Below are 13,397 nucleotides of genomic sequence, written 5' to 3'. Positions count from 1 at the left end.
AACCCCAGGTAACTGGGGCAAGCTGGAAAGCGGTGTGCCAACAGCCCCATTAACACATCAGCGACAACGGCATGCCACAGGCACTCTGTAAATGTATTTCAGCAGCAGGGAGGCCATTTTCTCGGAGTAAAATAATATCCCGTAGTAAAGCTTGGGCGTGGGCCAATGGCAATGCCCCTATCTAGAACCTCCTAGGGAGGGGGCATGCTTCAGTGAAAAGAAAGATTGAACAATGACTGGATTAGGGATGCACGCATCCATGAATGGATCAGGAAGGAGTGAGTGCATTCGTACATAGATGTTACAGATCTGCATATAGTAGGTAAGGGAGGCGCCTCTAGAGGAAGTCCTGAGGCTCAGCCTAAAAGGAGGCACCAGCCTCTCTTCTTCTCCTGTGACCTGCCCAGGACCCACCTATTCTTGAACTCAACTATGCTCAGAAACAACCTGGACAGCAACCCACCTGGGACACACCTGTATGTGGGCCCAAGAGGCTCCTGGAACAGGAGCCATCTGTACTCGGGACCCAGGTGGACCCCGAGAGTCACCTGTATCAGAACCCACCTGTACTCATAGTCAGAGCCCGCCTTGGCAGAGCCGTCCTCGGTTCGGTAGTCCACGTAGAAGGTGCTGTTGCCCTCACCGCCCTGGCAGGCCACCGACAGCAGCACTGACCCGCAGTTCTCCAGGCAGTGGTAGAGGCTGGGCTCAAAGAAGATGCGGCTGGCACCATCATCCTCATCGTCGGCTGTGCCGTCGTTGGCCCCAGGCCTGCGGGCCGCATCCGCGGCGTGTCTGCGCAGCACGTTGCCCGCACCCGTCATCAGCCGCGTGGCCTGGATGCGGTAGAAGGCGCGGCTCTTCTGCTGGTGCAGCAGTGCGTAGTACTTGGCAATGCCCACCAGCTGCTCCAGGTCCTTGTCCGGGTGCTTCTGCTTCAAGTCCTTAAGAATCTGGATGACCTCGCGCCTGCTGGCGTCCAGCTCCCGCGCCTCGGCAGGACCTGTGCCCAATGCACCCAGCTCGCCCGGGACCTCGGTGCCCACGAACGTGCCGTCCAACTCAATGCTCTTGGGCGGGTCTCCCTCTGCCCCGATGATGATTCCGCTGCGAGGGTCGGTGCGGTAGCGCTTGTACACGTACTTGTAGAAGAGCAGCCGCTTGTCCGCCATCCAGGCGAACACCACGCACACCGGGAAGAAGACCAGTGTCAGCAGTGCCTCCCACACCTGCGGGTGGCAGGCTGTGAGCACTCTAGAGGCTGTCTCTCTCCTGCTCACCTCTGCTCACTTCTTCTTCTACTGCGCTCACGTTTCTCCACACCCATACCCATCTATCACATCCATCTGCCCGCCCACCCACCCACCCACCCACCCATCCATCCATCCACCCACCCATCCATCCATCCACCCATCCATCCACCCATCCATCCATCCATCCATCCACCCACCCACCCATCCATCCGCCCACCCACCCACCCATCCATCCATCCATCCATCCACCCACCCACCCATCCATCCACCCACCCATCCATCCATCCACCCATCCATCCATCCATCCACCCACCCATCCATCCACCCACCCACCCACCCATCCACCCACCCACCCATCCATCCACCCACCCATCCATCCACCCACCCACCCACCCATCCATCCATCCACCCACCCATCCATCCATCCACCCATCCATCCACCCATCCATCCATCCATCCACCCACCCACCCATCCATCCAACCCCCACGCCCACTCACCTATCCTATGCATCCAACCATCCCATTTATATTTGTGTCTACATTCCCATCCTTCCCTCCATGTGTCCACCAACCTCTCCACTCACCCATCCTCCACTCATCTTTCCATACAGTCATATGTCCACTCATCCACCTATCTACCCATCCAATCATGTGCCCACCCACACACCCACCTCACTGTCCATTCCTCCAACTGTCCTATCCATCCATGTGTCCGCTCACCATGTGTCCATCCCTCCTTCCCTCCATCTACTCACCTGCTTACCCAACCATCATCCATCCATGCATCCATCCATGCATCCATCCATCCATCCTCCAACTCATCTATCCTCCTTCCACCCAAACACCCCTCACCTACCCATCCCTGTATCAACTCGCACGTCCATCTACCATCCACACATCCACTTGTCTGCCAACCCAAGCGTGCACACAGCCAGCCGTCCACTTGCCCATTCACCCACTCGCGCGTTCTTCTGTGTCCCTCATATCCATCCCTCCTCCCTTCCTCCTTTCCCCATCTCATGCCATCTTCAATCTGCCTACCTCTTCGTCGCTGCCCCTATGGCTGTCTCTTCTCTCGGCTATCCCTGCCGCCCCAAGCTGGTGTTTTTAATCAACTCGCTCTTCTTCCCTCCCACTTGTTCTTTTTAACCTAGGTCCCACTGTCTCTGTGTCCTTTTTTTTTTTTTTTAATTTTTTGGTAGGTGCCCATCCCTTGAGGCGTCTTCAAAGTTTTTTTTCTCCTCTGTCCTCCCAGTGAGTGTGCCTCTCCAAATGGCACCGTGTGCCTGTGTGCTCTTTGCTCTTGCCCATCTACCTGCTGAGTGCTATGCCTTGCTGCACGTGTGCTAGACACTGAGACATTTTTAGACACCACCAAGCGACACATGTCTCCACTTGTGGTCCAGGCTTATCGGGGTCAGAGTCTGCATCTCTTCCTGCCCATCAACCTCCACCTCTTCCCTCCACCTGGAACAGCTGCTCTCTGACCACCACAATCCTCTCTCCCCACCCCCACCCCCACCCCCTCCCCCTCCCCCACCCCATCTCCCCGTGCTACCACCAGTGACCACATCTCTGGCCAGACTCTCTTTCCTGAGTCAGAGCAGCTCTGATGGGCAAAGCCTGACTCTAAAAGGTCATTTCCTGAAGCTCTAGATCTGCAGCAGCCATTTCCGCTTCATTCCTCAGAAGCTGCGGCATGCCGGGTAGCTCTGAGGAAACTCGGCAGCCTGCAAATGGCCACCTCTAAGCTCCAGATGACACGCGCGTCCCCAGCGCTCAAGAGGTGGAATGAAGTACACAGAGTAGCCACTTGGGAGGCGGAGGCAGGAGGATAGCAAGTTCTGGTCTATCCCAGGAAATGTGGTGAAATCTTTTCTCCGTAAGCCCACTTGGTAAAGGCACCTGCTGCCAAGCCTGATGCCCATAGGAGAGAACCGATTCATTCAAGTTGTCCTCTGCCTTTCGCTGGGTGCCCATATGCCCCCTACACAAATAAATATCAGGTTGTAGAAGGGCTTAGCCAGGGGTGGTGGTACATGCCGTTAGCTCTGGGGAGACAGAGGCAGGTTGATCTCTGCAAGTTCAAGATGAGCCAGGACTACATAGTAAGACCTTGTCATTCGGGGGCTGGAGAGATGGCTCAGAGGTTAAGAGCACTGGCTGCTCTTCCAGAGGTCCTGAGTTCAATTCCCAGCAACCACATGGTGGCTCACAACCATCTATAATGTGATTTGGTACATGCAGGGAGAACACTGTATACATAATAAATAAATAAATCTTAAAAAACAAAAGACCTTGTCATTCATATTATATGTGTGTGTGTGTGTGTGTGTGTGTGTGTTATTGGCTGCTCTTCCAGAGAACCCAGGTTCAGTTCCCAGCACCCACATGAAGGTTTGCAACCATCTGTAATTCCAGCTTCATGGATCTAGAACCCTCTTCTAGTCTCTGCAGGCAGCAGACACATATGCTGCACAGACAAACGTGCAGCAAAACATTCATACATAAAATAAAGGTAGATAAATCCTTTAAAAAAAGGAAAATGGCTTCATGGTAGAGTGCTTGCCTAGGATCTACCATTGACGGGCTCGGTGGCACTCAAGCCAGGGTACCCCACATAGCTTTAATCTCCAATACGGGGGGGGGGGGGAGAAAAAGAAAAAGAAAAAGTGGCTGTGCATGGTAGTGCACGCCTTTAATCCCAGCACTTGAGAGGCAGAGGCAGGTAGATCTCTTGAGTTCAAGGCCAGCCTGGCTTATACAAAGTGAGTGTCCAGGACAGCCAGGGCTACACAGAGAAACCTTGTCTGGAAAAAAACTAAAAAAGAAAAAGAAAAAAGTAACAAAAGTGTTCAGTATCATCAAATAGTCCAATAGTCTTGGGTTGGCTGAGAGCATAGATTCAGCCTGTCTGTCCTCTGGGCAGTATCCAACGACACTTGCTAGCTGGCCTTGAAGATTCTCTTTTTTTCCTATTTTTAAAATATTTATTTTAATTTTAAGTGTGTGTGTGTGTGTGTGTATGAGAGAGAGAGACAGAGACAGAGAGAGACACGGGGTAGGGGTCGGGGAGAGAATATCTGTGCAGTTGCCTAAAGAGGCCCAGAAAAGGGTATCCAATCTCCTGGAACTGGCTTTACAGGCAGCTGCGAGCCACAGATTTGGGTGCTGGGAACCCATCTTGGTTCCTCTGCGAGAGCAGCAAGCAATCCTCACTGTTAAGCCATCTCTCCAACCTGGAAGGCTTTCACACAAGTACCCACAATGCCGTCTTTCTCTTTAAAGGTAAAAAGAAAAAGATGGAAGTGTATTTCAGATTAGGGGGCTTCCCAAGTTTGTTTCTTTCTTTCTTTCTTTCTTTTTTTTTTTTTTTTTTTTTTTTGGTTTTTTGAGACAGGGTTTCTCTGTGTAGCCTTGGCTGTCCTGGACTCACTTTGTAGACCAGGCTGGCCTCGAACTCACAGCGATCCGCCTGCCTCTGCCTCCCGAGTGCTGGGATTAAAGGCGTGCGCCACCACGCCCAGCTCTCCCAAGTTTCTCATGTGTGTGAGAGAGAAAAGAAGATTTAAATTTTTTTATAACATTATTTATTGTTGTGAAGTGGGAGGAGGCCTGGAGGTCAGAGGACAACTCTCAGATGTTGCTCAGGCCATCGGGCTTGACCACAGGCGCCTTTAACCACTGAGCCATCTTGGAGCTTCTCCGTTAACCAACAGAAAGCCCCAGCTCCTCCCACTCCATTCCCCTCCTGTATAAATATACATACTATAACGTATAGCATGTATAAATTAATAAATACAAAGAGAAGCTTCTTCTGGAAGGTTCTCACCGTCTAGAGCTGCCATTGACAACAGATGTGATGATGTGGCCACCCTGGGACTGAGGGCCTTTCTAGTCAACCCCCAGGAGTGCAGCCTAGTTGGGGAGGAGGGTGTGAGGACAGCCCCACACCATAGGGAATGGGCCTGCTCCCTTCAGAACACTGGGCATTCCTGTCCCTAAAGGCACTGTTTTGGTCATTGGAGCGCGGGGTTCAATTCTGATTTTTGTTTGTTTGTTTGTTAAAATACATCTTAAAGATTTTATTTATTTATTTAATGCATATGAGTACTCTAGGTGCATGTACACCTGCAGGCCAGAAGAGGGCGCCAGATCTCATTATAGATGGTTGTGAGCCACCATGTGGCTGCTGGGAATTGAACTCAGGACCTCCAGAAGAGCAGTCAGTGCTCTTAACCACCGAGGCCATCTCTCCAGCCCCTGTTTGTTTTGTTTTTAAGTTTTAACTCAGGGTCTCACGTAGCCCAGGCTGGCTTTGGACTGCTGGTCTTCCTGAGTGCTGGGATCAAGGTGTGCATGCTCGACCCTGTTCTGGGGTGTGCTTTCTATTCCTCTGCGTGATTCTGCAGGTGCCAAGGGCGTTTATGTTTAACTGTGAGGCTCTTCTGCCTCTACCCCTAACATGTCTGGTCTGCTTCTTTCTTTTCAGCCCAGATTACCCTTACATACGGGATAGATGTGCTGTGCATGGCACACTCACTTGGCTCTGTGAGACATCACGTCCTGTCAGGATGTGCTCAACACTGACTTTTCAAGAAGCCAGTTGCGTCAACGCTTTCATTCATGGGAAGCAGACCTGGCTTTCCTCCATCCAGGCACACCACTTCAAGCCCTTCCACACAGACTGCTTAAAGTTAGCCTGATGGTAACTCTGGGGACCAAGTGAGGCAGAGTACACAAAGGAACTGTCAAAGGTCACACAGCGAGATTTAGCAGAGGGTGGGTTTGAACCCTGGCACTTGGCTTCAGGGTCTATAGGTCTATGAACCACTTTCTTTCTTTTCTGCCTTTTTTTTTTTCTTTTTTGAGACAGGGGCTCTCTGGCTGTTCAGACTCAACTTTGTAGACCAGGCTGGCCTCGAACTCACAGCGCTCTGCCTGCCTGTGCCTCCTGAGTGCTGGGATTAAAGGTGTGCCTCACCACACCTGACTTTCAAGCCTCTTTTTCCATGGTGACCTAGGATATCCCTTTTTCATGGTTCAGATGTGAAAATGGAAGCCCAGAGAGGTTATAGCCTTTTCCTGAGGTCACACAGCAATTGTGGGGGCATCTGGACCCTTGCTGATCTTTCTGAGAAGCCCAGTCTCCTTGATGATGCTGAAGGAACTTGGTCACCTCTTCTCCACCTGGAGCCATGGCGTCCTCCGTCTTCCCTCTACCCTCTAGGTCACAACAAGCTCTTATGTCTCCTCTACTCTGCTCCTCCCAACCTCTCACCTATAGTATCCAAAGTTCTCTTTTCACAGCTCGCTCTCTCTGTGTGGACACACACACACACACACACACACACACACACACACACACACACACACACGGTTGGGAGGTGGCTCTGTGGGTAAAGTGGTGACTGTCACGAGGCCCCGAGTTTAAACCTCAGAAGCCCAGGTAAAATACTGAGTGATGGGACTCACATCTGTAACTCCTCCCAGTGCTGAGCAGGGGGAGGAAGGAGGCCCAGCCAATCGAGCCAATCAGTGATCTTTAGATTCAGAGAGAGAGAGAGACCTTGACTCAGAAGATAAGGTGGAAAGCAAGTGAGAGAAAATAAGGTGGAAGCCGCTTGACATCGACCTCTGCGTCTGTGCACATGCGCAGACTCGCGCGAAAAACCTACGCCCACACCCACTCACACAAAGGCCAGTGTGGCCCCTAAGCCAGGATGCTGTCCTTTTTAAGAGAACCTAAAAAGTGTCTGATGCCTCGTCCTGTGTCCTGTACTTTTCACCATGGCCACTAGGAAGCTCAATGTTACAGCCATGGTTCAGGTGCAAACACTCTCTCTCTCTCTCTCTCTCTCTCTCTCTCTCTCCCTTCCCTCCTCCTTTCTGTACTGGGGATAGGACCCAGGACTTCATGGAATGCCAGGGAAGAGCCTCACCTTTTAGCTACATCTCCACCCCTACGTTCTCACTCTGATACCCCCAGTGTTGAACTCGAACTTACAGCCATCCTCCTGCCTCATCTTTCCTAGTTAGTGCTGGGATTACAGGCTTAAACCCCATGCCCAGACAATCCCTGCAGTCTCCACTTTGATGTCAGCCGTAAAGCACTTTTACATCTGGGTACTCCTATAGCAGGATCTCTTCAATGACAGGAGTTAACAGATCACACGCAGCGTGAATGAAGTGAGTCTTGGGCACCGCATATAAATTATGCATGTGCGTGAAACGAATTAGGCCAGAGACATGAATAAATTATGCAAATAGACGGAGCATTCTTAGCCTTGTGGGAAATAAATTAACCAAAATGTTGTAAAGGAAGCTGAGGACAGGTAGGGGTGCAGGTGAAGACACTGGATGAGGGAGAGATTGGGGGGGGGCGCGTTGTGGAAATCGGGGTGTGAGCCAGGCAGCTGTTGAGTCTCAAATTTGTCTCGGTGTGGAAATAAATTATGCAGAGTGGACACCGGCCTCTGCTGGTGTCTCTGCCAATTGGATGGGAGTATAAACTACACTGTCTCTGAACTGAAGATGAATAATGAATAAACTATGCAAACTGTCCCCATCTCTCCGGCCCTACAGGGAGCTAAATTACACAGATGCGGGTACCACAGATGCCGGTGCGTGGATATATTATGCAAATTCACTAAGTTGATTTGTGCTGTCAGAACCCGGGGAGGACGGACTATGCAAGTGTAGTGTGAATTATGCAAATGGAGACGCCTTATTGCAAAGTCAGGGATAAATTATGCAAAAGGAGTGCTCCCAGATAAGGACGTGTCGAGCTGAGGCATGTTTTACATGGACCTTGGGCTCTGTTAGCCCATGCATAGCCTTGGGAATTACCTTCTGTGTGGGCACACACAGCGCTCTCTACTTGCACCCGCATTCCTGACTTGCTCCTGACTTTGGCTCAGTCCTCTGGTGCAGAGCGTAACTGGCACAGCAGTACCTGGTGGTTCTGTTAACACACACACACACACACACACACACACACGCACACACACACACACACACACACACATGCACACCCACAGATATCCCAAACCACTAGGCTTCCCTGGGGTGCTGGTTTTTACTCACCTGGACCACACCTGGGGACACATGCACACCCAGAGACATCCCAAACCACTAGGCTTCCCTGGGGTGCTGGTTTTTACTCACCTGGACCACGCCTGGGGACACATGCACACCCAGAGATATCCCAAACCACTAGGCTTCCCTGGGGCGCTGGTTTTTACTCACCTGGACCACGCCTGGGGAGAAAACAGCTAGGATGAGATAAAGCCAGACATAGGCAAAGATGCTCCAGGAGGCTGTGACAAAGAAGACCCGTAGGTGCTTGATCTTACGGCTCTCACCAGCCGGGATGACATACACACACACGGCAATGACCACGAACATGTTGAAGGCGGCGCTGCCCACGATGGTGCCCGGGCCTAGCTCGCCGGCCTGGAAGTTATGGCCACAGACCTCGATGACAGACAGCAGGATCTCAGGCGCCGAGGAACCCAAAGCCATGAGCGTGAGGTTGGATACCGTCTCGTTCCAGATGCGCACGGTGCCCACGCTGGTCTCCCCATTGGCCTTGGTAATGGTGATCTCCTTCTCCTTGGATGTGATGACCTCAATGGATGCCATAAAGCGATCAGCGATGATGGACACGCCCAGGAACATGTAGACCATGGCCACAAAGTACACCACGGCCCGCGCAGCCTTGTCCCCCAGCGATGGGTCGTCCGGTTCCCACACAGGCAGCAGCACCCCCGGTTGGCAGCGGTACGAACCTTGGCAGCCGCCTGTGCTGGCGTCGCTGTCGTTAGCTGGGGGAGGCGGCAGGGAAGGGGTCGGAGTGGCTTCCCCCGAGCAGTGGGGTACTCCCAGGAGGAGTGCAACCCCCACCAAGGCCAAGGGAGCCATGGCGGGTGGTGGGGTCCTGCAGGGAGGAGCAGGAGGTCAAAGTGAGTGGATCACATGCCTCCCTGTCACTCAAAGGGCACAGGGTGGGCTGAGGGCGTGGCTCAGCGGTAGAGCCCCTGCCTAGAATCCTCCAGTGAGGGGCTGGGGGCGTGGCTCAGCGGTAGAGCCCCTGCCTAGAATCCCCCAGTGAGGGGCTGGGGGCGTGGCTCAGTGGTAGAGCCCCTGCCTAGAATCCCCCAGTGAGGGGCTGGGGTGTGGCTCAGTGGTAGAGCCCCTGCCTAGAATCCCCCAGTGAGGGGCTGGGGCGTGGCTCCGTGGTAGAGCCCCTGCCTAGAATCCCCCAGTGAGGGGCTGGGGCGTGGCTCCGTGGTAGAGCCCCTGCCTAGAATCTCCCAGTGAGGGGCTGGGGGTGGGGCTTACTGATAGACTGTATGCCCACCTAGCCTGCAGAAAGCCCTGAATTTCCTTAACAGCATTGTCAAACAATAAAGTCCCAGTTTGTTAGGCTACGAGACAAGGGTGAGCTGGGAAGCAGCAAAGGAGACAGAGAGACTCCGGGAAGTGCAGTTGTCACCACACAGACACCCAGAGGAAAAGACACAGGAATGCTCAGGACAGAAGGGGCTTGCGAAATGCTGGAAACATAAAGTAGTCAAAATACCTTGGGAGCCTGCAGCCAACCATCACACACTCCATGATTCAGCAGCTTTGTTCCCAGGACAGACTGATACACTCAGCTCACCGAAAGGCCCCCAGGAGAATGTCCACAGCAGCTCTCTCTCTCTAACAGGGCCAATCTCGAAACAACTCAGAGGCCTCTCAACAAGTAGATGCAGAAACAGCAGATGGAATAGTATACTGCCCTAAGCAGGGAGGGGACTATGGTTGCATGTCATGACAGATAGGAACCCACCCTATCCTGAGACACAGGGCTGAGTGAAGGACGCCAGGTACAAAGAACACTCTGTGTGAACCTGGAGCCGGACGTCAGGAGTTCACTGGGCAATTCTCATCATCTCAACTTGGCCGTGGTAGGTTCTGGGCCTGAGGGTCTATTTTTGACTTCCTGTGTTGATGTTTTATTACATTTTAATTTATTTGGGGGATGGGTTCAGTGTGCCATGGCCAAAGAGGAGGTGTGAAAGAAAGAACTGACTCTACAAAGTTGTCCTCTGACCTTACCCATCCATGAAATAATAAATAAAGAATAAGAACACACAGGCTCCCATACATCCTCCTTCCAGAACATTCCACAGCTCCAGTCCCAGAGGACTGTGGTCCCCTCCCTTGTCTGCATGGCCTCTCTCTGTCCCGCCTGCTCTGTCCCAGCCATCTTACCCTCTGCTGTTCCTCACACCATGCAAGTTTCTGCCTGGGGCGGGAGGGGGGGCCCCTCCTTCAGGGTCCACTCTTGTGTCATTTTCCCTGATTCCCTGATCATCCTCTTCAGGATGACACCCTAGCCTTAGGGGAGGAGTGTTTCACTCCGTTCATAAAGTAGAGGACCAAGGCTCAGAGAGGACCAAGGCTCAGAGAAACGGAAGCATCCACTCACCCCAGAAGGTGCCCAAGCTCAGAGCTCCTGGCCCCGCCCTCATGTCACTATGGCAACCCAGTTGCCTATTATAGAGAAAAAGGCGGGCCAGACGAGCTGTCACCTGAGCCTGCTGCCCTCTTAAGAGATGCCTTGGGGGGTATACCTCCAAGCCTCAAATCTCCAGGAATTTCCACCTTGCGCGTCAGGCTGAGAAGTTCTTCTGCGAGTCTAACCCACAGCCTGCCCTCAACTCACACCCACAGATCAGGAACGGGCTTCTCCTGGGGGAGGGAGGCAGCACGTTGGCAGAACTTCCCGAAAAGGAGTGAGCGTGTGTGTGTGTGTGTGTGTGTGTGTGTGTGTGTGTGTGTGTGTGTGTAGGGGCGGGGAGAGGGGTGATTCTTAAAGAGCCACTGCACCATTAGCCCCCTAGGCAAGGCCCCTAATGATATATCTAATTAGCAGCCCCTAATTAGCAAACACTCAAGCATAATTACGAACCCACCAGGATCCCTAGCGGGACTTGGTGTTTGGGAGAAACAGGGCAGATCCATCTAACTACATTTAACTGTCTCTTTTGGGGAGGGGGAGACCCGGGAAGCCTTAGCTCAAGTCTAATCATTTGTCCCTCCAGCTGCAGTCTTACAGGAAGACCAGACTAGTGTTTGCCTGCCCAGGGGCGGGGTCACCCAGTCTATTCAATCCTTTTTGCTGTCATCCAGACTTCCCTCCTCTCTCTCCAGGTCTTAGAAGAGGGACCCAGGAGAGAAAGCACCAGATAAATATTTGTGAAACACACGGACAAGAGGCCTGAGCATTGTCTGTCTGTGGCTGGGGCAGCCACACTTTCTGCTCCAGGCTTCCTCCTCCAGCCTTGAAAGCTAATCTGGGTGTAGACCTGAGCGTGGAAAGGATGGATCAGGTTGAGGCCAGGAGGGGCCCCCGGAGGGCAGATGGTAGCACCCTCTCAGGGCTCGGAGGTGATGGCATCTTCAAGGCTGTCTCTTCTCCCCCAACCTTGTGGGCTGGTGGCCAGCCAGGTAAAGTGGTGAGTGTCTTGTTCTACCTGGCCTGCCTCTGGGAGATTCTGGGAAGCTAGCTGGGACCCCTCCGTGGGGTCCCTCAAGACAGCCACAGCAGGGTGAGGACCTGTGGTGTATCCTGACTGCTGGTGTGTGTGTGTGTGTGTGTGTGTGTGTGTGTGTGTGTGCAATGCAGAGTGGGAACACAGAATTCAGAACACACACAATCGTCCCTCCCTCCCTCAACCACACCGGGCCCCTGCCACACACAGAGTTGTTATTGCAGACAGGTAAACTGAGGCCAGTAGAGGGAGAGAGAGAGAGAGAGAGAGAGAGAGAGAGAGAGGAGAGAGGACTTGGCCAACCAGAGGCAGAACAGAAATGTGGTGTTAAGATGTGGGGCTCCTAGCCCGGTGATCTTTGAAGCCATCTGGAGTCCCCACGCTTGACACACAGGGCAGGGATCTTGTGGGTATGTGAAAGCTCACCCCAGCTCTGGCCCAGGTGTTGGGCAGCACTTCGCCCACCTTCCCCGCAGCCCTTCTTGAGGGAGGAGAAACGTCAGACTGAGCCCCTCTGTAGAGCCCCCGCAGGAGGTGGCTGTTTCCCGCCCCCCCCCCCCCCCCCCCCGCTGTAAGCAGGTGTGAGGCTGGGGAAATGGATGTGAGACTATGCGCAGGACCTGTCTAGCCTGACCTCCGGGCAGTGCCCAGGAGCCAGGAAGTGTCTCAGAGTTGTCCAGAGAATGAATGGACGACCACTGAGAGGCTGGAGTTAGACTTTGGAAGGACTGGTCAAATGTGACAACACAGGTTAGGCTGTATGTAGGCAGGACCAGTCTCAGAATATCAGGGTTGGGAGGATGGGGAGTCCTGGGCTAAGGAGAGGTGAGGAGGAGTTGGGGGCACTCCAGGCCCTCGAGGGAGTCCGTCCACACTGCGGGGCGGGGAGGGGGAGCGGGGGGGGGGGAATAGGCCTCCCTCCTCCAGGTCCCCGTGCATCAGGGGCGGAGACAGAGGTGTGTGGGTGTGAATTGGCTGCAGGCAGTGGGAGAAAGGGGGAGAGACAGAGACCCAGGTGCCCAGAGATGGACAGACAGACACACACCATACACATGGCGCACGCGGAAAGCGGGGCAGCCAGGGCTCAGGAAGCCCCCCGCACTTGACGACGCAGCGCAGCATGGGTTCCCCGCAGCCCCGAGGGCTCCGGGAGACCGCGCTGTGCTCTTACCTGCCTTGCGGCCGGTCCGGTCCCCGCTGGGCCCCCGTGGTGGGCGCCTCCACCCGAGGAGGAGAGGGAGAAAGAGGGAGAGGAGCCGGGGACTGAAGGAGAGCAGGGAGGAGGGAGGAGAGGGGATGCGAGGAGGGGAACCGGGGAGGGGCCGGGAGGAGGGCGGAGTCCAGGGGAGGGGGCGGGGACAGAGGATCTGGGGGTGGAAGAGGGAGGGTGGGGGAGCGGAGAGAGGAGCCCCGGGGAGGGGGCTAGATTGGAGAGGTAGGGAGTACAGCTCCGGAGGAGGTAGGAGGCCCGCGGAGGGGGCGGGGTCAGAGGACCAGGGGCGGGGGAATCAGCAGCGAAGAGGGACTAGGCTGAAAGAGGAGAAGCCGCTAAGGGGAGGAGGTGGGACATGTGAGCTGGGGAAAGGACCACTAGGAGGTG

General features: G+C 54.0%; 1 protein-coding gene across 3 annotated transcripts in view; it reads right to left on the bottom strand.

Annotated features, from left to right (window-relative positions):
• SLC8A2 (solute carrier family 8 member A2) overlaps positions 1–13,191 on the bottom strand; it is a 35,217-nt gene extending 22,026 nt beyond the window's left edge. The window contains exons 1-3 of one of the 3 annotated variants that reach the window (XM_084770933.1): positions 12,969–13,191; positions 8,502–9,192; positions 565–1,229 (exon numbers count right to left, since the gene is read on the bottom strand). In XM_084770933.1, coding sequence (XP_084627059.1) covers positions 565–1,229; positions 8,502–9,176 — 1,340 coding nt within the window. In that variant the 5' untranslated portion in view covers positions 9,177–9,192; positions 12,969–13,191. Of the gene's footprint in view, positions 1–564; positions 1,230–8,420; positions 8,433–8,501; positions 9,193–12,968 lie in introns of those variants that run through there. The other 2 variants (XM_084770934.1, XM_084770935.1) reach the window with 2 other exon arrangements.
• Between the last annotated feature and the right edge of the window lie 206 nt (positions 13,192–13,397).

This window comes from Acomys minous, assembly GCF_964271855.1.
Source record: "Acomys minous genome assembly, chromosome: 20".
NCBI lineage: Eukaryota > Metazoa > Chordata > Mammalia > Rodentia > Muridae > Acomys > Acomys minous.
The sequence above is the reverse complement of the archived record's forward strand: the minus strand, read 5'-3'. Positions and strand labels throughout refer to the sequence as shown.